This window comes from Ramularia collo-cygni, assembly GCF_900074925.1.
Source record: "Ramularia collo-cygni strain URUG2 genome assembly, contig: RCC_scaffold01, whole genome shotgun sequence".
NCBI classification, from domain to species: Eukaryota; Fungi; Ascomycota; class Dothideomycetes; order Mycosphaerellales; family Mycosphaerellaceae; genus Ramularia; species Ramularia collo-cygni.
The window spans coordinates 4,253,367-4,275,603 of NW_019716255.1; the positions used below are offsets into that span (position 1 = coordinate 4,253,367).

Consider the following 22,237-nt stretch of genomic DNA (forward strand, 5'->3'; position numbering starts at 1 on the left):
GATCTGCGAGGCGAAATCTTTTGGTTCCTCTACTTGACACTCAGGGACAAACTCCACGCAAGGCGCTTACYCGCCTAACCAGCAGAGTGTGCACTCGACTCCGTCAGTCATTCTCAACCTGCCGGGATCATCTCTAGTGGGATGATCAGTAGATACAGTCAACGGCATCGAGAAATTAGGAAGTAAACGCCCCAATTGTATAAAACATGATACATTGCTGGTTTTGGTTGTACTTGGAGCTTTAAAGATAGGGCCGTTATCTCGACTGGCAATATGGTGAGGCTTTCCATGTTTCCCAAATCACGTCTTGTCCCCCTTTCAAGCTTGTGCCATTGTCTCTAGCCACACATTGTGTCTCCGCTCACTAGATCATGGCTCATCCGCTTCCGTCAGAAATAGGCTGAGCTTCGTCATCCTCCGACTGGTTCAAAATCCCTTCGACTCCCTCCGTCACCTCCTTATCGGGCTCGGATGAGATGTGAGAACCTAGCAGGTCTATTCAATGTACCTATACGCCGTATACTATACGCCACATCTTCCTCACGCATTGTGATATTTTGACTAGAAGCGAGCTGACGCCCTCCCCATTTCACTCTCTCCGGGGGCTTAGCCGAGAACCGTGCTGAGTTATAGTCATCTAGGCTATACATGCCATCATGGCACGCCGAGGTACCTCTACTGGCCATGAGACGAATCTTCCGACGCAAGAGTCYCGATAGATAGGAGTAGACGCGGCCTATGTCATTCCTTCACGTGCTAGGGTGGACTCGATAAAAAGCGAAGTGGCGCCCATTAGAGATTGCTCTCGAGTGGATTTGTCGAGAGCCCGACTAAGTTGTGGTCCTCTCGGGCGCGCAATTCATTCAGAGAAGTTGAACAACCTCCACTAGTAACAGGGGCGTGGAGGGGGACAGGTTTCAATGCAAGGTTATCGGGGAACCTACGACCATCAAGGACCATTCCATATCCGGACGCTTCCTGGGAGGAACGTATGGGAACTACGGCGAACGTGGAAGAACGCAGACGAACGAGCGGCAAGGTTCCGGGCGGCTCGTGATTTCAAAAGAAAGGTTGTTCAGAAGACCTTGAGACGAGGGGACAAGTTAACTGCCTTCTTCGGTTGGAACCTCCCTACAACGAGAGACGAGCCAGTTCCCACCTCTAACATTCAAGATTCCAYCAGCGTACCGGTGAAACGCGGTTGATCACTTCGAACACTGGGATGGTAGTAGGAGAGTCCATGTTTGTTACCCCAACCCTAACCCTCGCAGCAACCAGCCCAGCCACCATCCACATCCCGCCAATCTAAAAGCTACCACTCCTCTTCTCCGTATGCTGTACGCCATTCTTCTCATCGACACGTCCAGGGAGCGGCTCGCCAGTAGCAGCCTTCTCCAAACCAATCTCTCGATTGATCTCACGCATACGCTCAGCGTCCGCCGCTGCGAATCCGTGGGACCCAAACACGACATCCATTTCCTCGAGACTCAATCCTTTGGTCTCTGGGAAGAACCACCATATAAAGCCGGCGCCCATGAAGGTGAGGATGCCGAAAAAGAGATCTGGAATGTTGAGTCAATTACATTCTCCTTGTCGATRAGATTCCACGCATCCTTACAAGTGCCATAGGTCAATTGGGTAAGCATCTGCGGAGTCACCTGCCCCACAATGAAGTTGTTCTGGGCGGATGTTAGTTTGACGGTCGATCATGAGATTGGGATCAGTGGGCTTACCATCCAGTTGCTAGATGCCCCCAAGGCGATTCCGTAGGGCCTCGTTGAGAGCGGCCATATCTCGGCAATCACGATCCATGCGCATGGTCCCCAGCTATAGCCTGAGAGAATGTGTTAACGACCTGATACTTTTGAGGAGCGCTCCATTCACTCACCAAAGAATACCACAAATAACCAAACCATAGATACAGCTGCCCATCCAGCCGCCGAATGGGAAGCCCATTGGTCTTGATTCTTTGCTGTGATGACTGCGATGATCATATGACAAGTCGCCATACCAATAGCGCCGCTGACTAGGATTGGCTTTCGCCCGAGCTGATCGACGTATATGACAGCCTAGTGAAGTGCTTGTGTCAGCTATTGTCTTTTGGTTCAATGTTGCGGAAACGGACCGGAATGGTAGCGAGCCACATAGCGATACCAACAACACCAGTCGCTAGGAGTGATGTGGTGGTTCCGGATAACCCGAGTCCTTGGAAAATTTGAGGCGCGTAATAGAGAACAGCGTTGATACCTAGATTCGATCAATGTTTGAAGCTGATATGCTGCAGAGACCATCACCGACCTGTCCATTGCTGGAAGAACATCGTAACTGTTGCAAGAACGACACGCCGGAACATAGGCATGGACTTGAACAGCGAGCCGATGGCGATGAATTGTAGTTTGACTACGCTCCTGTTTGTTTATCAGTACAAGTTTTGGGAACGCTGTCGTTTGGATATCACACACCAGGCTGAGCCATCCGCAAGGTCTGGGAACTTTTCGGCAGTCGAGCGTTTCTCGAACATGGATTGAGCCTTGATCTCGAGAAATTCCAACTCAATGAGCTCGTGGTCTTGAGGCAAATCTCGGAGACTAGCGAGCGTTCTCCTGGCATCAGCTTCTCGACCGTGGTGGACGAGCCACCTTGGGCTGAATGGCATGAATATCTGATGAAGTCAGTGAGGTCCATGTGGACGAGCTCATGATCGCATCTCACCATGCCAACACCCAAAAGTACAGCCGGTAMAAGTTGCAGGGCAAGGGGAACGAGCCAAGCAGCATCGTGCTGACCATCTCCAGTTCCTCCGATGTAGTTGGTGCCGTAGTCAATCTATGATGAATCAGCCCAATATCTTGTAGCCTCAATGGTGAACGGTACCCAGAAAGAGATCATGATGCCAGTTGTGATCGCCAACTGCTGCAGTCCCTGGGATATCGATTAGTCCAACGCAAGCATGCATGCTCCTCGAGAAGGTCTACTCACTACTAGAGCCCCTCGGACTTCAGGAGGAGCGACWTCTGCATTGTACATCGGCACAATCATAGACAAACTACCAACGCCCATACCTAAAATGATGTCAGTCGGCCCGTTGAGCAATATCGAATGAATACACTTGCCTGTGATGAACCGTCCACCCAGGATGAGTGATGGGCCAGCTCCAGTTACTGCAGTCACTTGCACAATGACTCCGAGGATGAATATCGCGGTATTGATTAAGATCGCGTACTTACGGCTGAGACTATAATGCAAAGAACAGATTAGCTTTCCATCGAGTACCCGCCGGAGTCGGGTGATATGCTTACATCTCAGCCAAGAATCCAGAGTAAAGACAGCCGACCCAAGCTCCCAATTCCAGGATGGCAGTTAGCCAACCCTTCTTGTTCTGGTCTTGAACCCAGATCCCCATATCTTCGCCGAGTCAGCTGGAACGAGCAGATCAAATATGCATTGCTTACGATCGTCGAAAGAATTCATGGTGAGCACTCCGGAAAAGACACCTAAAGTAGGTATTCTGGGTTAGTCGACTAGGCCCGATAGCAAGTTCATCACAGCATACCTTGATWGTATCCATAAAGAAGGCCTCCAAGGCATGCGAAGCATGCGATTCCAAAGACCTTTGCATTCTTCACCAGCGCTGCTGGCCCGGAAGCCCCTTGGAGTTCTTGTCGACGCTGCAAAGCGATTTGATCGAACTGAGATGAACCTCCGACGGGAGCCATGTTGTCAGCGAGGCGAATAGGTCAAAGACAAGGGTGGGCCACAAGAGAGAAAGGGAGGCGCAGGGAGTAAGCTTTATGGCCCCGTCTGTGATAGTTCTGGCAAAATGCCAGACTCGCGAACGTGACCAAAGCTCTTCGAGCATCTACTTACCACATGGATGGCGATGGTCTCTCGCGAAGACCATGCTCCCACGTGCAGTACGTACCGTGCGTTTGATGCCAGTCCGGCTAAATGCTAAAGGCAAGTCGCTGGCTCGCGAAGTCCAAAGGATTTCGGCTCCATCGAGCGATGTCGTATATGGTTCTTTCCACTCTTACTCTCCGTTATCTCCGCAAAACGAAGTTGTGCCCTGCTAGTGGAGGTGAATCGAGGACGACTCTCGTTGTCTCTCTGTGAGAGCTCTATCCGACGCCCGCAGACCCACAGCATTGTGAGCTATCATAGCATAGCAAGCCCAGATAGCTCCTTGGCGACGTCCATGTTTTGAAAACAATGCGAGTTTCACACCGATGAAGACGAAGACCATCACATCAAGCCATGCAACACRGACCCAAGGATCTCACATCCGTGCTCGTCCCACTGGCTTGTTCCCGTCTTCGTGCAAGTGAGGGAGCGGGGCTCGCCACGCTGTGGTCGTACAGGCATCGGGAGTTGTGCAAGACAGCGTACGAGGACACCAGGAGGCACGCATGCAGGTGACATGCCGCTCCATGGGGAACACACTGGGGGCATTTAGCCTAAAGTGCGTCGCGGTGGAGTGGCGATGTCACGCTGATCGAAGCGCGATCCATCATCGCTCATCTCACCCTTCCACAGCCTGAATCGGCATGCGGGCACACGTGCTGGCCTCGCGTGTGCACCTACGCGAGTTGTGTACCTGGGCGAAGGATGGGAGGAAAGAGCGAATGCCATCGAGGGATGGTTTAAGGTTGGCGAACAAGATTTAGCCGCCAGAGCCAAGACATTGTCGATCTTCTCCTGCTTCCACTTCTCCTCTCCTCCCGTCCCGTCTCCACTCCWCGACCCCAGATGAATGAACCTGGATGCCGAATGCATTCGACCCGCCATCGGGCATTATTGCTACTACCTTATACTTTCTCTGCGGAGAGGTCGCCACGTCATAAAATCATGTATAAGAAGACGGCAAGTTCTCCTTTCTTCGTTGTTCGCTGTTCATCAATTCTCCAACAATGCCTGGTCTGCTTGCAACATCTCTACTTGCTTTCGCGGTCCACGCCTCAGCACAGCTGGAAGGCCGTGGATTCCCCGACTGCGAGAATGGGCCGTTGAAGACCAATGCTGTTTGTGATACTTCTGCGGACCCTCTTACTCGGGCTACCGCATTGATTTCTGCGTTTACTGTGGAGGAAAAGGTGAATAACACGGGTAGCACAGCTCCGGGTGTTCCCCGCTTGGGTTTGCCTGCATATACATGGTGGCAAGAGGCATTGCACGGAGTGGCTCAAAGTCCAGGTACGCAGATCTTGATGGCATCTCCAGCTCAATTCCACATCGCTAACCATCGTATTCCGCTTCAGGTGTCAATTTCTCGGACTCTGGAGACTTTCGATATGCCACTTCCTTCCCGCAGCCGATCCTCATGGGAGCTGCATTCGACGATGATCTGATTCGAGACGTTGCTACCGTGATCAGTACAGAGGCGAGGGCCTTCAACAACGACGACAGAGTGAGTATGACAAACAGCCGAAAGTCTGCAGCGTAGCCAAAGAAGGCTCTCGACTTACGCTACCCAATGACCCCCCTTCGCCTTCATGCAATATGTTCCTAACCCAACTCCCCCTTACAGGCCGGACTCGACTTTTGGACCCCAAACATCAATCCATTCAAAGACTCAAGATGGGGACGAGGACAGGAAACCCCCGGCGAGGACCCATTCCACCTGTCAAGCTACGTCCACGCTCTCATCGATGGACTCCAAGGCCATGGGAAGTACAAGAGAGTTGTGGCCACCTGCAAGCATTTCGTTGCGTATGACATAGAGAGCTGGAACGGGAACCTCAGATATCAGTTCGATGCCCACGTCAACTCGCAGGAACTTGTGKAGTACTACATGCCACCGTTCAAGACCTGCGCTCGAGATGCCAACGTTGGCGCTTTCATGTGCTCGTACAACAGCCTTAATGGAGTGCCGACTTGTGCCGATCCATGGCTTCTCGACACTATCCTTCGAGAGCACTGGAACTGGACCTCCGAAGAACAATGGGTCACCAGCGACTGTGACGCGGTTCAGAACGTGTTCCTACCTCATGAGTATACTTCAAGCCGCGCAGAGGCTGCAGCGGTCTCGTTGAAAGCGGGGACAGATATCAATTGCGGAACTTATTATCAAGAGCACCTCCCCGCGGCCCTGTCTCAGGGGTTGATCAATGAGGCAGATCTTGACAAAGCTCTCATTCGTCAATACTCCTCGCTCGTCCGACTTGGATACTTTGATGGCCTTGCCGTGCCTTTCAGAAACCTCACATTTGAAGATGTTTCTACCCCGTATGCCAAGCAGCTTGCGTACAAAGCGGCCGTTGAGGGAATCACATTGCTCAAGAATGACGGCACTCTTCCACTTACCATCAAAGACGGAACCACAATCGCCATGATTGGAGATTGGGCCAACGCAACCGATCAGATGCTGGGCAACTATGATGGCATCCCTCCCTACCTTCACAGTCCTCTCTGGGCTGCACAGCAGATTCCAGGTGCCAAAGTCTCGTTTGCAGGATCCCCTGGAGGACAAGGCGACCCAACTACCAACGATTGGCTTCACATTTGGTCGGCAGCGAAAGAGGCCGATGTGATCATGTACGTTGGTGGTATTGATAATGGCGTAGAAGCCGAAGGTACGTATAAGCGCGAAAGTCTCTTGAAGATGAGTGACTTGTGCTGACACATCTCTAGGTCTCGATCGCAACACAATTGCGTGGACTGGCGCTCAGCTCGATGTGATTGGACAGCTTGCGACCTATGGCAAGCCTGTTGTAGTGCTCCAGATGGGCACCAATGGCGTTGACTCCGCTCCCTTGATCAACAACAAGAACATCAGTGCCCTCCTCTGGGGAGGGTATCCAGGTATGGACGGCGGCAAAGCTCTCCTCGATATTGTCCAGGGCATAGTAGCTCCCGCAGGACGCTTGCCCACAACCCGTAAGTCTTTCTCCACGAACACGGCATTTCAATCGCTGACAGAACCGTAGAATACCCAGCTTCGTACATCTCAAAGGTGCCAATGACAGAGATGGCTCTCCGTCCCAACGACACCATCGGCTTCCCAGGGCGCACATACATGTGGTACAACGAAGAGCCCGTCTTCGAATTCGGATACGGACTCCACTACACAAACTTCACCGCCAACATCCAGTCCAACATCAGCCCAACATATAGCATCTCCTCCCTAACCGACAACTGCAAAGAAAGCTACCTGGACCGCTGCACCTTCAACGCCTTCAACATCGAAGTAAARAACACAGGTACTGTCACCAGCGACTACGTAACTCTGGGTTTCCTAGCCGGAACCCACGGCCCAGCTCCCTACCCCCGAAAGCGGCTCGTAGCATACCAGAGACTCCACAACATCACTGCGGGAGCTTCCCAGATGGCTTCTCTGAACCTGACGCTCGGTAGCCTGGCACGAGTCGATAATCTTGGCAATACAGTGCTGTATCCAGGAGACTATGCTCTGCTGATTGATTTACAGCCCCTCTCGGTCGTGAACTTCACTTTGACAGGCGAAGCTGTGACGTTGGATCATTGGCCTCAGCCCCCGGAGGCGAGGTTTCAGACTTCTGATTATTATGTTGGGGGATATGGTAGTAGCTATCAGACTCCGGTTGATGGCTCTACTTGAGGAATTTGATTCACAGTAGATTTCAACTGGTTGTCTAGCTCAAATCTTTTTAGCCCTTCGACTCATTTGTACGTTGTAACAATCGCTACGTGGAAACACGATATATGGTGGAGTTCTGTCGGTATCTACATTCATCCACGTTCGCATTCATGATCGAAGTTTTTGACAGGAACAAGTCGGGCACTGGTCGTTGGAGGAAGGTCTCAGCTTTCATCAGTCAATCCCTTGCCTGCGATAGAGTGACTTCGTAATGCCGATTCGTTTTCGCCAAAGCAATAGTTATTATGCACAATATCACGTTGCTTTTTCATTCAATCATAATCCATAGATCGTATTCTACCTTATGCGCCTCTCGCCGGACTTTTGACACTGTGCTGTCTCCACAGCGCGGCCCCACCCCTAACAAGCACAATAGCGACGAGTAACAAGCCGTTGAAGCCTGCCATCATGAAGAATGGCGCGCCAGCAGATCGATCAAAAAGCTTGCCACCAACTTTAGTGAGCAGCAGGATCCCCACACCTCCCGCAAGACTATACATGCCCGCAATGCTGCCCTTCAGACGTGATCTGTCCACCTTTCCTGAGGAGGAGACCGGCTGGGTGCCCGGAAGCAGTGCAGCTGTCTCTTCGCCGGTTATCGGACCCACATCGTCTTGCCTCAGCGTCTCAGTTCTGTGTTCCTTCGCAGGCTGAGAAAGTTGAGGGTCTTGGTTCACAGCACGGCCAAGCAGACCGAGCGAGCAAACAATGCTGCCAATTTGACTGGWGCCAATGAAGATCACTGATATCAAAGCCCACTGGCCGCCGTCACCGTGGAAGGCGTCAGGGTTCTTGAGGAAGCCGAAGCTAGTGTACCCAACTATGCCGAAGACTGTCGCGACAAGCAAAGGCCACTCTGACTTTCCTTTGGCTGCACGTCCGCCTAGCCAGCCGAAGATTGGAGCACAAAGGAGCGCCGCCAGCTCACCGATTCCGGTAAGCGCAGCAGCAAGCTTGTATGCACGCTCGCAGTTGTCCTTGATGTCGGTGAGATTGTCCGGGTTTGAAGTGCACAACCCATTCCGGACAAAGTAGGCATTTACAAACAGAGGGATGAACAGGCTGATGCATACGCTTGATGCACGGGCAACGAATCCGCCGAGGTAGCCCAGCCCAATGGCCGGATCAGTGAAACCCAGCGTCAAGGCCTCCTTGGCCAAGATGATGTATGATRGCGCAGGGGTTAGGGTAGTATGCGGATGGCCATCTTGACCAAGTGTCGTTGTTTCATCGTAAGGAATCCGCAAGATGGCAGAAAGGCTCTTCCCCTGCTCCCCGGGAAGATTCCTCAGTCCGATGAAAACAAATATGGCGACGCAAGCAGCAGCAGCAGCGACTAGATAGAAGCTGACCTGAACGCTCTGCACCCGCCCTAGACCGTCATTCTGAAGCCAAGCGGGGAGTGGAAGAAACAGCGCAAGTGCCAGCAGAGCTCCAGAGCCAGTGAACAAGCCTACGAGGCCGGCCAGCTGCGAGGTGCCCACCGCAGAGTCTACTTCTTCCCGCTCGCCGTCCATTTCCTCAGACGTATTGCGACCTCGCTGCGAGTCCGACGCGTATCGGTTAGGAGTGATAGTCAGCTCGCTGTTTACACTTGGCGAAGGCGCATGACTGAGAGTGCCGTTCCTTTCGTCTCGAAGTCTGGCGACGTCTGCACTGGCAGGTCGATATTCCTCGTCCGCTTTCGACTTGGCACTTCTGTCTGCGAGCATTGAAGGCAGAACCGCAGTGACCATCGTGGTGCACGCCGCCGCGCCCACACTGAAGAGCATCCTTCCCAGCAACAGCTCGGGATAGACATTGGAGCTCTGCACCAGGCATACCAGACTCAATGCCACTATCAAATACCCCGCCACTGCGACCAATCTCACCCCGACACGATCACTCAGTAGGCCCCAGAGCGGACATGCCACCAATGCCACCAGCTCGTCAGCGAAGCCCAATGTCCCGACTGCATCTCCAACTCTTTCCTTGCGCCCAATCACCTCCGTCACCACGAATGAGATGCTGCTGTTGAGGAAGACCAAAAAGGAGATGCTGAATAGAGCAACACCTAGCAAGTACGTCGTGGCCTGCAGCGGGCTGGCGGTCAACCTTGGAAAGATGCGGGGAGCCATTATTTGTTGTCGTCGCCGTCAAGATTCCTTGGGATGTTTCACAGTTCACACGTCCGTTCGTCGCTCCCCATTTTTGGGTTGCAGGCATCCATTCGCAGTTTCGACAATGGAGGTGATGTGATGTTGGAACGAGGGCAGAGAAGTCGGTGTCGATTGCATGTCCATCGCGTTTGACTTTGTCATCATCACGTCAGGACACAGGGACCCTTTGCTCTCAAAAAGGTCAAGTAAGTATCTATAAGGTAAACTTGAATCATATGGACAWGCCGGCAGCAAAATGTGAATCTTCACGGGTCTGCATGGGATACAGATACCTCCCTTGTAGAACGGATTGAGCTAGATTGGCGATAACATGGTCATCGCATATGGAACGGCTTGACGACATCTATCGAACACCGCGAGCTCTGCAGGCAAGTACGTGGCATGGTGCCACTGTGTAATACTAGTTGGCATCGTAACTGTGGGACCAACAGCAACTCATGTATGCTTCATGGACAGCTGGTGGTCGTCCCATGGAGGCAAGTCTTTGGACAATCCGGCCATGCAGGTTACACATCGAGGCTTTTGCCCAGGCCTTCCGAGGTTACCACCACCTGTGCAGCATCCTTCCACGCCGGAAAGTTTATACCTCAATCTATCCCGTACATCCTCCCGCGGCTGTTTGCGTTGGCCATACTTCGAAGTGGTATGCCGATGTGATGGGATTTCGATGCTGTCTAGAGCGTCAACACGAGTCAAATCGACGAAGAGACTTTCCGGCGTGGGAGCACGCCTTGTGCTGTGGGGTGGCAGCCAAGAGATGCTGCATGAATATACAGCATGTTTCCGCGCCATGGCAACGCGTTCACTAATCAGACAAGATTCCTGAAGCAGTGGTACAGATGAAACCAGAGAGCTCAAGAGTGGTTGGACCGAAAAGGGGATAGGTCTGGGATTTGCCGATGGTCTAGACCTCCAGGGTAGCATGTGGCATCCTTACCTCTGTCTTCGAACCCGGTCAGGAGTCGCTCCTGGACTGGTCAATATCGAGAAAGCCACCGGAGAGTGCATCCGGTGGTTGTTTGGGGCTGTCTGGAGACCTCATGTGAGAGATCAGGAGGCAGCTTTGAATGCAACGCATATCAATGCCGATGCGACGCCCTCCGCATGATCCGTCTCGCCCGACAAGCCGACCCGACGACCTAAGGTAGTGAGCGATAAATGTTCGAACTTTGGAGCCGCCGGAAAGGGAACACCACCAAGAATTCTTCTCTTGGGCCCAGCATGTAACAAGTGAATGGACCGGTCCAGGCTTTCAAGGACTCTCAGGTTTTCGGCAATTTCAACTGGACCACAGCGACGGGTTTCGGTTTTTTCGTCCGACTTCTCGACACAGCTGATCTAACTGCGGTTCCCTCGTTCGCTCGCCTGAAGTCGCTGCTGAAGCTTCGAAATCCAGGTTTGGGGCAGTTGGCGGCGCTGACTCCTCGCGCTGTTGCATAATGTGCTGCAAGGATGAGCTGTCTCAAAGCTAGGCTATTAGTTCGGCCAACGTTGGGGCTGAACCGTGACTCCCTTCCTTTGGCGCTTACGGCTGGTTCCTCATACGAGGTATACTCTCACCTTTCACTTCTGCTCCCTATCACGCGCCGAGCGTTTAGGTGCGCTTGCATGCCATCGAGATGACTCCTCATGTGTGCGGCTGGCTTCGCATAAGCGACATAGCCGGAACGACTTCGACCAAGTGCACTACTGCCGTTGTGGAAAGCGGAAACAGGAGTGAGGTTTCGCCCCTCAGAAATACTCAGATCGCTGATGAATGGTGACAATTATGGGCTCGCGGCGTGCCACTCTTTGTATGAAAGCCACCTTCACAGATGTAGCTGACACAGCAGCGGACCAGTGCCCGATCGCGATCGATCTCTGCCCAATCAACGCAGAACAAGGCACTGAGCATCGACGAATGCGTGGCCGAGAAACTTCGTGGCCTGGTCAGGGCCTGTTCTAGCGGGCTCGGCTTCCAACCAGAACCAACATTAGAAACGGCTGCAGCGGACCTGTCACGCCGCCTCACGCGTCGATCCCAGGCGAGACCTTCGATCGCGGCCCGCCGGCCGTCTTGCAGCGCCTTGGTCGCGCTGGCGGAGCTGCGAGTTGACCCTTCAATCGGGCCCATCTCTCAGGAAATCTGCGATGCAAGCGTCCTGCTCGGTGATCAAAACCCCGTCACAATCCTTGCAGTGCTCATCAATCGAACGTCGGCGCATTCCTGTGTAGCGAAATATACATTACTACATGCCCCACCCGCGTGTGCTATGTCTACACACCACTCCCACGTTGTACGACAACCTGACTACTTCTCCGTCACACACATGAGCCACAGCGAGGAATACGAGCACTTCAGCACGGAATCGCCTTGCTCTTCACCTGCTTTCAGCCCAACGGAGGCCACATCTTTCTCACAACATCCACTMTTGGCTACGCGTCGAGAGTCCATCTGTTATACAATGCCGGCCGCGTCAAGCTTGCTACAAATCCAGACGAACGCATCCCACGGCAGGACACAGTCGCGTCCTCAACTACAAAACGTACTGCATGTCACATCAGACGAATCCACCGGGTCTTCCAGCTCCAAGTCATCCATGGACTCTTCTTTCTCTTCATCTTCAGACTTCGCACGCTGCTCCCGATGCCACCGGACTTCCAGCATTGACTACAAGACTGGTCAGAACAGCATGGTCCAATGGGGGATGAATAGTTATTACTGCTCGAGGTGTGCAGATGTCGTGGGCATGAAACGTTGAACCTTTCTGCTTCATTCCACACAAAAGCATATCATCAACACGCCAACATCTCACTGGACAACACGACTCCAACCATTCTACCGGATGAAAAGGACCTCGGTCATCCCATGAAAGTATCCGCACTAGAGATTAGTGCCCTTCGTGCAATACCCACCGGCGCGAAGGACCATGATTACGAACCCATTGCAGTGTCAGCCGGACAGATGGACATGCACGCGACAGTACGGCGTGAGATTACGAGGAGGAAGGGAAGGAAAGGATGGACAGCAAGGATGGAGTAGGAAGTTCATTGGGGCGACGATGAACGATTGAAATTACGGCCTCTCGAAGATACCCTCTGAAGCGAATTTTGTATAACATGCTTCAGCGTATCGATTTTCAAAAACTCAACGATCTATTCCAATTACATTGACTCTGCTCATCTCTGCCATTAACAAGTTGTGGTTGTTTCCGTTCCATTGAGCCTTTCGTCCCTGTGCCGAAGCCCGGCATCTCGATGACCGACGTGGAAATCGATGATTTGAGCCACGATCACTTTCAGATCTTTAAAGATTTCGCCGCCACATTTTYGATTCAGCCGCCACCATCGATTTCCCTGTCCTGAACGCATCCGTCCGGGGCGTTAACGCCGGCCTTGACTCCTCTCTCTTCGACCTTGTGTCACATGTCGAACGCGTGTTCTTGTCAGCGGAGAACGTGTCCGCGGATCGAAGATGCTTGGAGTATGATGTTCGATCAAGACGGATGACGTTCTCGCATTCGCGAAGTCGGCACACACCTGAGCGATGACCTTCTGCCTGCTTGAGCTGCTTCCTTATCGATCTGCGCTTGTGTGAGATACGACAGGAATTCGCCATGMGTGCTGACTGTGCGGCTTGATTGCGGCATCTCAGGCTCACCATGGTGCGTGCCTTTTAGACTTCATCTTTAACCAAGTCACCGGTTTTCAAGGGTGAAACACGGAATCGTGGCTGAAAGAAGCCGGAGAGAAGAAATTTTGGGGAGTTGAAATGTCTCACATACCAGCGTCGCGGCAGGTTCCGCTGTAGGGTCGGCGGAAAGGCATTGATCGTGTGTGACCAAAGCCTGCACCGGACCTCAGCATGCGGACCAGCGTGATGAGCTGCGGATGTCCGTGAATCGCGAAGGTTCCATGTATCGAGATCGAAGTTGCTTGTTGTTGTTATCGAGTCGTCCGGGTGTGAGGCCAAGGAAGGCAGGCGCGATTATTGCCCAAGCTCACGCATCATTTTTTTTCTGCGAAGCCCGCCAGGAGTCAGGACGCTCTAATGATACGATAGTGCCATTGGAGACGCTCGCTTGAGAAGTTCTTGCTTTTCTCTGTAATGTGGTTGTGGAGGATGCACCTGCACATCACGCATCCTTGGGTATCTCCAAGTCTAAAGTATGCGGTTGTAGGAAGCTGTTCTTGCTGGCAGTAAAGCGTATTTGGAGCGGCTCAACGCAGGCAGGTACTACGAGCCACCAGCTCAACTTGATTGTGTGCATTGTGATGCAAGAGAGCTGCTTGCAAGCGGTACCTGGGCCGGTTGGGTTGTCCCAAGTTGCAGTGTTTCTTCACTTGCTGACTAAATTCAAGCCTCCGATTTTGCAAAATTCTCATTTCAAAGTCGGACCAACTTCATCATTGCAGGCCAAAATGGACGAATATAAGCAATCTATCGAAAGTGTCGATAACGCACTTGCTCGTTTGAACCAGACACTGAAATCACTATTGTCGTCCAAAAATGCGGACCAACAGACAACGGTATCATCATCAACGGAGGAATCCACCACACCGGAGGAGGATGAATCGGAATCTACAGGCAAACACCTTGCTTGGGGGCCTCACATCATGGATATGAGTGGTATCGCTTCTACAGACAGGTCTCTGCAATGGTCTATCCGACAGCTCATTCGTACCCTGCGGGTCGAGAAATCGTACCCTGAGGTAAGTGAACAAAGCCATGCACATATTTGATGTGGTAGACTTTGCTAAGATCTGCATAGCCTATAGAGAAGAGCGTTCGGTTGGAAAGAATTGCCTGCGCTCAATACCACTTCTCCGTTGATCCTTACAACCTGCCATTGTACATCTTCGCTGCAGCCGAATATCTTGGCTTAGGATACCCCGACCTCGCCGCCGGTGCTGCATACAAGGCAATGCTATTGTCGGATGCTCTAGATGACGAAGCGGACGAGTATCATGAAGTGGCAGAGGAATCTCTCAAATTCTCCATCCAGCAAATCGTACTCGTGGACCGAATTAAGCTCATCAAGTCGGCAATGGAAATTGACGAAAACGGTCCTGTTGACGCTGCGAGGGATTCTACCCTCGACATTGAGCTAGACCTGTGGCTGGAGAGCCACTACAACATCATTCTCTACCGGCTGTTGACACGAAGTTTGCTACTTTGTGGCTGCCTTCATACAGCTTACAGATATTGCTCGAGAGGATTGCGGAGCTACAAAGACCCGGARCTGCAAAGCATCAGACAGGATATCATTGATGAGGCTGCCAAATGCAGCGATGGATCTCCGATATGGAATGATTCGCCTAGCATGTGGCCCGACGAGGGATATGTCCGCAGAGAGCACTACCCATGGAATACCCACGAGCCGGACCGCCTCAATGCCCTGGACGACTTGAACGATATGATGGCAGACGTGTCAGATAAGCTTGAAGTGCGGGCTGTTCAGCTGCCCGTACTCAATGGCGACCCCAGGGAGATGGTAACGCAACTTGGTGTGTTTGCCAAGGAGGACATCCAACCTGGTGATGTGATTCTCGAGGAAATTTCCCTTCTCACAGCAAACAACAAGCTCCAGGACGCCCTCTGTGATGCTTGCAGCGGCGACCTTCCGTCGCTGAATAGCCCCGAGTACAAGTCGGTGGTAGCCTGTCCCATGTGCGAGGTCGTTTTCTGCAGCGAATGGTGCTACGAAGCTGCATGCGATTCATACCACGCCTCCCTGTGCGAGAAGGATGTTGAGTCAATCGCAAAAGATGTCCCACCAGCAGAGGCCGCAGACTCGCTGTACTCTCTACTCCTTCTTCGAGCCCTAGCCATGGCAAACTATGCAGAGTGGCATCCGCTCGACTTGCCAGATGTAAAGTTCATATGGGGAGATCTGAGTCCTGAACACACTGTAGGAACACCATACACCGATTTTCACAGCCCGGACTCCTGCACAGTACCCAGAAGACTACCGTTCAGCTTTGAATATAACATCAGGCTCCCGTTCCACATGCTCGAGAAAATGGATATTGACATTTTTGTCAACCCGCAGTATGATGTCTGGGTGTTCAACACTCTCTACGCCAAGTTCCGCGGCACTGCTTCCGCTCGACTGTCTGGGCTAGGCGGCCGAGCAATTCGTGGTCCGGAAGTCTCCGCGGTACATCCAATGTGGTGTCTTGCGAACCACAGCTGCGATCCGAATGTACGATGGGAATGGGGCGGGAATGTCAAATTTTGGGCTAGAGAAGAGAGAGTTGCGTGGAATGGACGTGATGGCAAGGTCATCAAGTCCACTGTTAGAATCAAGAAAGATGAGGAGGTACTGAACCACTACTGTGATATTGATCTGCCAGTCAAAGAGAGGAGGGAGTGGGCACATGGTGCCCTGGGAGGAGACTGCATGTGTCCAAGATGCGTGTGGGAGAGCGCCGAGGGAGAGGCAGCAGGGCGCAAGAGCTGAATTTGGTCATCCTCCTTGAAACTTGGCCGAGTATGTGCAACAATTTAATGCTTTCAAGAAGGGTGGTCATATTGGGCGCGAGGTGGAAAGATGCAAATTGCCAAGTCTCCATGCAGCAGATACCTAGGTAGAGAGCCACGCTCGTAGCCAGCTACCTATAACCATGAAAGTGAGCCGTCCTGGCGAGAGCCGCGAAAAGTGTGTATCCGTCGTACGCAGGGCGGCAACCTCAGCTTCACTCTGCGTTGGTATTGAATAGTATACAAAGCAAGAAGCCAGTCGGGTGGGGATGTATGCTGGAAAAGAGCTGTGAGAAAGCGTGTATCGTTTCACGGTCTGCTCAACGATCCGCGAGATCAGCACTGAGTCCAGTGCCGAAGCATTTCTCTGGCTCCATGGCTAGTTACAGCAAGCATATAGGTCTGGTGCAAGATGCAAGTCTAAAGAATCGCATAAACAGGAAACACAAGATCACCTCAGGCTTTCACTGCCGCCTCATTCCGCGCTAGTCTCGGCAAGCTTCCGAATAGCAATGGTGGAACGCAGGTGAGATGGAGCACAGTATCGACAACTTAAACCTCACCAACTCGTGGGCCATCATGGATGAAGGCAGCTCGCCTTGGGACGGTATGTCGTGCTTTGCGTTCCCTGCGCGTGGTGCAGACTGACATTATTCGCACAGACGTCCCGTCGAGATCGCATTCGCATCACTCTCTAGTCAAGGCCGCGGAGGACGCAAAAACAGGTGGGTTACAAGAGCATTTTGGCAGAATGATGGGCATTATATCTGATAGGAAGATACAGCTGCTGCTGAAGAGTCCCCTGCGCCCGCCCTATCGCAATCTACACCCAACATCGCAACTGGAGTGAAGCCCGCGCCGTCCAAGTCACGCACACCCCGCCGTCATGGTCAGCTTGCTCAGTCCACCACATTGGAGAGCCTAGACGATTCGATGGGGCCACTGGGTCCGCTAGGTATGGAGCCTGTGGAAGAGGTGGCAGCGCCAGCCCCGCCTGTCAAAGAGCTTGCTTCTCGAACACGCCAACCAAACAACTCTCGACCATCGACTGCTGCGTCCGCGTCTCGCACTGCAGATTACGACGAAGATGCTGCGTTGAACGGTGGACCGCGTCAGCCACCTCCAGTCCAGCCAGCGCAGCTCGAAGGCCGGTCTAGGCAAGCACAACCCTCTGTTTCGGTAGAGCAGGCAGCCAAACCTACATTTTCGATCGTCGTTGGAGATCCACATACAGTCGGCAATGCGGCAACCAGTCACACTGTCTACAGTGTTATCACACGAACCACATCCAAGGCATATATGAACCCTACTTTTACTGTGACAAGACGATACCGAGACTTCCTATGGCTATACGAGAGACTGCATGACAACAACCCCGGAGTGGTGGTTCCACCACCGCCTGAGAAACAAGCCGTGGGCCGGTTTGATACAAACTTTGTGGAGTMGCGACGAATGGCATTGGAGCGTATGATTAACAAGACCGCGGCGCATCCAGTACTACAAATGGATGGAGACCTCAAGACCTTCCTTGAGAGCGAATCTTTCAATGTCGCCATCAAGCATTCTGGAAAAGATCCTCTACTGGGTGGAAACGAATCAAAAGGTATCATGTCGAGCATTGGTCTTGGGAGCGTAGGCTCCAGCAACAAATTTATCGAGCACGATGATTGGTTTCATGACCGCCGAATTTACCTGGACGCTCTCGAAAACCAGCTTAAAGCGCTGCAAAAGAGCACAGACACTGTCGTTGCGCAACGAAAAGGACTCTCGGATTCGTGCGGTGACTTTAGCGCTTCCCTTCATAATCTCGCAGCTGTTGAGCTCTCACCAAGTCTGTCGGGCCCATTGGATGCACTTGGCGATCTCCAACTTCGGATACAGGAGCTCTACCAGCGACAAGCAATGCAGGACATTCTCACCCTTGGAATCGTAATCGATGAGTACATTCGACTGATTGGGTCCGTCAAGAAGGCGTTTGAGCAACGACAGAAGGCTTATCACTTGTGGCACTCGAGCGAATCCAAACTTCAGGAGATTAAGAAGCAACAGGACAAGCTCCTTCGAGCTGGACGGTCGCAGCAGGACAGAATCGGACAAATGCAGGCAGATGTCGCGGATGCGGAGCGAAGAGTGCACGCTAGCCGTTTGCTCTTCGAAGACATGGGACGTCTCATGCGATCTGAGCTAGATCGATTTGAGAGGGAAAAGGTTGAGGATTTCAAGAGTGGCGTGGAAACGTTCCTGGAGAGCGCGATCGAGGCACAGAAAGAGGTACGAAAAGTGAAAACCATTACTCACTAGGCATTACTGACAGATGTACAGCTTATTGAGTTGTGGGAGACATATCTGCTCCAACTCGACAGTGATGAAGACGGTCCGCCGTTGATGCCAGCGGGCGTTGTGGCTGATCCTGATCCAAAATCTGACGCACAATTGCGACGTGAGGCCGCAGAAGCGCAGCTCCATGCTGAAAATGCCGAAGACGACGAGCCCTCGAGAGAGCCTCTGCAAGTGCCTGTGGGCATCGAGGAAAGTGGAGGCTTTGGCCACGACAGCGATGATGGGGGTATTCAGAGCGCCGAGATCGAGTCATAAACGCATACCATTCGTCGGAACTGCGATGTAGAACCAGTTATCACGAAGCAGATATGACATAGATTAAAGCGATCTCTCAAGTGACACATGGCACATCCTGTTTCAATGGCTGGTGAAATATTAAGAATAACGTACTTTCCACAAGCAAGACAAACACAATCAAGAAGATATTGTTCGGCCTGTTCGCGAGTGCGGTCATCAGTTCGCTTCAAGGAGAGGGAGAGGGAGAGGGAGAGGGAGAGGGCGACTTCCGAAAGTCCCGTCTTCGGATCGCCGGCTGGCGGCTAGTCCCGCTACTGTTGAACCTCTTCTCCCGAGCTCACTTCAAAGTCGCAAGCATTGGACGCCGCAGACCACCTTCAACACACTCACATACCGACCATGAACTCCCTACGTGTTGCCCGGAGCGCTCTCCGTGTCCGCCCATCCGCCCTCAAGGCTGCGCCGCTCATGAGGCGCTCGTACGCCGATGTTGCGTCGGACAAGATCCAGTTGACTCTGGCTCTGCCTCACCAGGTATGTCGCCCTGCCGGACTAGCAATGGAAGAGGCGCGAAGAAGAAAGCAGTGGATGGAAACATGTTGTGGGCAAATGCCGGGATGGAAAGACATATGCTGACCATTGTGCGCAGGCTATCTACAAGTCGCAGGATGTGTATGTGCTCGATCACGGAATACAGAGCAAAGAGCGAGATGGACTGACCCTTCTGGTAGTGTGCAAGTCAATATTCCCGCCGAGTCTGGAGAAATGGGTGTCCTCGCCAACCACGTGCCTTCTATTGAGCAGCTGAAGCCGGGTCTTGTTGAGGTTATTGAGGAGTCCGGTGGCAGCAAGCAGTTCTTCCGTAGGTYGACAACCGCCAAATTGGATATAGCAAGAGGAGAGCATGAGTCACTTAGCTCTTCTTGAGCTTGATTGGGGTGGCAACATGGACACAGCTGAGCATAGTGGCTAACATACGGGTAATGCAGTTTCCGGTGGCTTCGCTACCGTCCAGCCAAACTCTGTCCTGAGCATCAACGCCGTCGAGGGATACCCACTTGAGGACTTCAGCGCCGATGTGAGTTTGGACCCCGTAAGCGTGCATTGGCAGCAGGGCACTAAAACCTTCACAGGCCGTAAGGAACCAGATCGCCGAGGCACAGAAGATTGCCAGCGGCGGAGGCAGTGAGACGGACGTCGCTGAGGCAAAGATCGAGCTGGAGGTGAGTTAACGTATCGCACATCTTGCGATATATCGCTAATATATGGATAGGTTCTGGAGAGCCTTCAGGCAAGCCTCAAGTAGAGCGCGTGCATGTATATACTGTATACCATTTGAGACCTTGCGAGCTTTGACCAGCGGTGCGCATGGCATTGCAGACTGCTATTCAACCTCCCCGCCGAGTTCCCTCACCTCAAACACAGAATCRTCACTCCACTCACCGCGACATCCTAGCAATCTGTTTCGGTCAAACAGAGAAACGAGTGAGAGCAAGGTAGTCGATAGATGAAGCTACGGACAGTGCGAAAGATGAGTGAAAGCCAGCTGCTCTTGGCATGCAGCTAGGCCGCCCTATTAGCAGCGAGTCCCCTTCTCTATCCAACAGACTCCGCATGACTATAACTATGTCACATTCCGGGTCGGCAGACCAATTTTATGAAACACCTGAGCTTCCCCAATGCTGTCGATGCACTAAACGGTACTTCTAACTCACAAGTCAGAGTCCTCGACTAACAACTACATCTACATTCACATCTCGAGTCTACAAGTTAACACCACAGGCGACTCCGCAATGAGAACATTCTGTAAAAGATGGGTACGTTTCAAAATTCCACACTGGGAAAGTACAGCGTCTTACTTTGCCGGAGGATCTTTCCACATACCGATGTGGAAAACCGCGAGGAGGTGGCTACCGAGCACTCGCATCTACATCTTTGGTGCTATGCGCCGCGTCAACTTGGACCCACTTCATCGCTCATGTCTTTACACATGTTGCGTTTTCTTTCATCATTATTCTAAGACCTACTCAATGCCGTTTTGGCTTCATCCGTCTCCGTCGGCATTAATTGATGGCCGCGAAAGTTCGTTCATGAGCTAGGAATCAGTTGGACTATGATAGATTCTATGTACTGACTGAATTTGCAGCGGAGGCAAGTTCCATCTACGATATTCGACAAAGTGGAGTACAGAGCAGACCCCTCGACCGATGTGTATACCGCCGCAACATGCCCAGCAGGATGTCATCTTCCGCGTCGAAACAAGCAGGGGATGAGAGAAGGAGTGAGACTTTATCAGCAGCCGAGCGTACAGAGTTTCGACAGCGGAAGAACGGTTCTAACGACATACACGACAAGAGACTCGTATTTGGCTCCATCAGTCGCGACGAGGGATTCTATCTTCAGCCCTATAATGCGAATGCCCAGGCGAGACTCGGCGTGCACGACGGGCTACGGAGAGGCGGAGCGCGTATGGCCAGTTCAGAGCCAGTCTCAAAACAGACAATGCCCGGACAAGCGCCAGTCACACGAGAATCATCGCCAATGCAACCCGCATGCCGATGGATATCGCCTGGACTATGCGCCGTGGTGCAGCCTGAACGAGACTTTGGCCGCGGAAACGCGAGCTGGGACTTTACAGGGTAGAGTCTTGGTTCCCAGCTTGAAGCGAATGCCACCCTTGACGACTGCTCTCGTAGAGGAACCGCGTTCTCAAGAATTGCCATCTTTAGAACCACAATCCCTCGAACCGCCATCTCCACCAGACTCCCCCACACTAGTGGCGCGTCAGTTGAAATCTGTCACTCAGCCACCGAAACCAAGCGTCCCCAGGGAGTACTCGCCAGAATCATCGTCAGGGCCGCGGAAGGCATGGCCCGAACAGAAATCCGCTCAGGATCAATACAGGACTGTTCCAGAGGATCCCGTCGTAGGAAAGCGAGGAAAAGGTCGAGGGATATTCGGAGTAAGAGCTGGATTGCGGAATGTTACGACGGCGTGCTGGAAAAAAGTCGGCAGCAAGCTCCACTTACGAAAGTGAGCGTGGCGGATCGCGTGAAATCGATTGAGCAAAAGGCGCAGCAGTCTGGAACTGCATCAGCGTCTACTACACTGGGCAACAGACTTGGAAAGATTGGTCAAGCTATCCCTACAAAAGAGCTCGATGATTGAGCTGATACTTCTCATAGGAGACGGCAATGCTCCTTTGGTTTTTCCATTACATGTCAAACGCTTCAGGCGGCGAAACAGCAATGGCTCGCTCATGAGAATCGAGACACCAGTCCATCGATCAGCCTCAGACTCAATCTCTGTCGTCCATTCCCCAGTACCGCAGCGAGCCATTCCTTTCATTCAAAACTCTAGATCTCTGTCTCCACCGCAACTTCCCAAAGCAGACTCTCGAGAGCAGGCAGCAATCGACCAGTCTCG

General features: G+C 52.5%; 8 protein-coding genes; 6 read left to right on the top strand and 2 right to left on the bottom strand.

The window, feature by feature from the left end:
• Window positions 1-1,305: 1,305 nt before the first annotated feature.
• Window positions 1,306-3,716, bottom strand: RCC_01396 (related to quinate transport protein; the record flags this gene model as incomplete). XM_023766669.1 has 14 exons in its annotated part: window positions 1,306-1,562; window positions 1,619-1,679; window positions 1,734-1,834; window positions 1,889-2,069; window positions 2,126-2,247; window positions 2,299-2,408; window positions 2,463-2,662; window positions 2,713-2,826; window positions 2,875-2,922; window positions 2,980-3,062; window positions 3,114-3,235; window positions 3,300-3,405; window positions 3,453-3,494; window positions 3,554-3,716. The coding sequence occupies 14 exons, from the start codon at window positions 3,714-3,716 to the stop codon at window positions 1,306-1,308; spliced, it is 1,710 nt and encodes a 569-aa protein (XP_023622437.1).
• Window positions 3,717-4,907: 1,191 nt separating this feature from the next.
• On the top strand, window positions 4,908-7,573 carry RCC_01397 (related to beta-xylosidase; the record flags this gene model as incomplete). XM_023766670.1 has 5 exons in its annotated part: window positions 4,908-5,190; window positions 5,256-5,404; window positions 5,525-6,569; window positions 6,628-6,873; window positions 6,924-7,573. 5 exons carry the CDS (start codon window positions 4,908-4,910, stop codon window positions 7,571-7,573), a joined length of 2,373 nt encoding a protein of 790 aa, XP_023622438.1.
• Window positions 7,574-7,914: 341 nt separating this feature from the next.
• RCC_01398 (related to MFS transporter) lies at window positions 7,915-9,729 on the bottom strand (the record flags this gene model as incomplete). Its single annotated transcript, XM_023766671.1, has 1 exon — window positions 7,915-9,729. The coding sequence occupies one exon, from the start codon at window positions 9,727-9,729 to the stop codon at window positions 7,915-7,917; it is 1,815 nt and encodes a 604-aa protein (XP_023622439.1).
• A 2,294-nt stretch (window positions 9,730-12,023) lies between these two features.
• On the top strand, window positions 12,024-12,512 carry RCC_12333 (uncharacterized protein; the record flags this gene model as incomplete). The annotated part of the gene is made up of 1 exon (XM_023766672.1): window positions 12,024-12,512. One exon carries the CDS (start codon window positions 12,024-12,026, stop codon window positions 12,510-12,512), a length of 489 nt encoding a protein of 162 aa, XP_023622440.1.
• A 1,861-nt stretch (window positions 12,513-14,373) lies between these two features.
• On the top strand, window positions 14,374-16,214 carry RCC_01399 (related to MYND domain protein; the record flags this gene model as incomplete). XM_023766673.1 has 2 exons in its annotated part: window positions 14,374-14,463; window positions 14,523-16,214. The coding sequence occupies 2 exons, from the start codon at window positions 14,374-14,376 to the stop codon at window positions 16,212-16,214; spliced, it is 1,782 nt and encodes a 593-aa protein (XP_023622441.1).
• Window positions 16,215-16,813: 599 nt separating this feature from the next.
• Window positions 16,814-18,829, top strand: RCC_01400 (related to VACUOLAR PROTEIN SORTING-ASSOCIATED PROTEIN VPS5; the record flags this gene model as incomplete). XM_023766674.1 has 4 exons in its annotated part: window positions 16,814-16,841; window positions 16,897-16,959; window positions 17,019-18,505; window positions 18,557-18,829. The coding sequence occupies 4 exons, from the start codon at window positions 16,814-16,816 to the stop codon at window positions 18,827-18,829; spliced, it is 1,851 nt and encodes a 616-aa protein (XP_023622442.1).
• Window positions 18,830-19,210: 381 nt separating this feature from the next.
• RCC_01401 (probable ATP synthase delta chain precursor, mitochondrial) lies at window positions 19,211-20,117 on the top strand (the record flags this gene model as incomplete). XM_023766675.1 has 6 exons in its annotated part: window positions 19,211-19,345; window positions 19,461-19,483; window positions 19,543-19,673; window positions 19,801-19,889; window positions 19,945-20,034; window positions 20,085-20,117. The coding sequence occupies 6 exons, from the start codon at window positions 19,211-19,213 to the stop codon at window positions 20,115-20,117; spliced, it is 501 nt and encodes a 166-aa protein (XP_023622443.1).
• Window positions 20,118-20,624: 507 nt separating this feature from the next.
• Window positions 20,625-21,454, top strand: RCC_01402 (uncharacterized protein; the record flags this gene model as incomplete). XM_023766676.1 has 3 exons in its annotated part: window positions 20,625-20,628; window positions 20,681-20,893; window positions 20,958-21,454. The coding sequence occupies 3 exons, from the start codon at window positions 20,625-20,627 to the stop codon at window positions 21,452-21,454; spliced, it is 714 nt and encodes a 237-aa protein (XP_023622444.1).
• Between the last annotated feature and the right edge of the window lie 783 nt (window positions 21,455-22,237).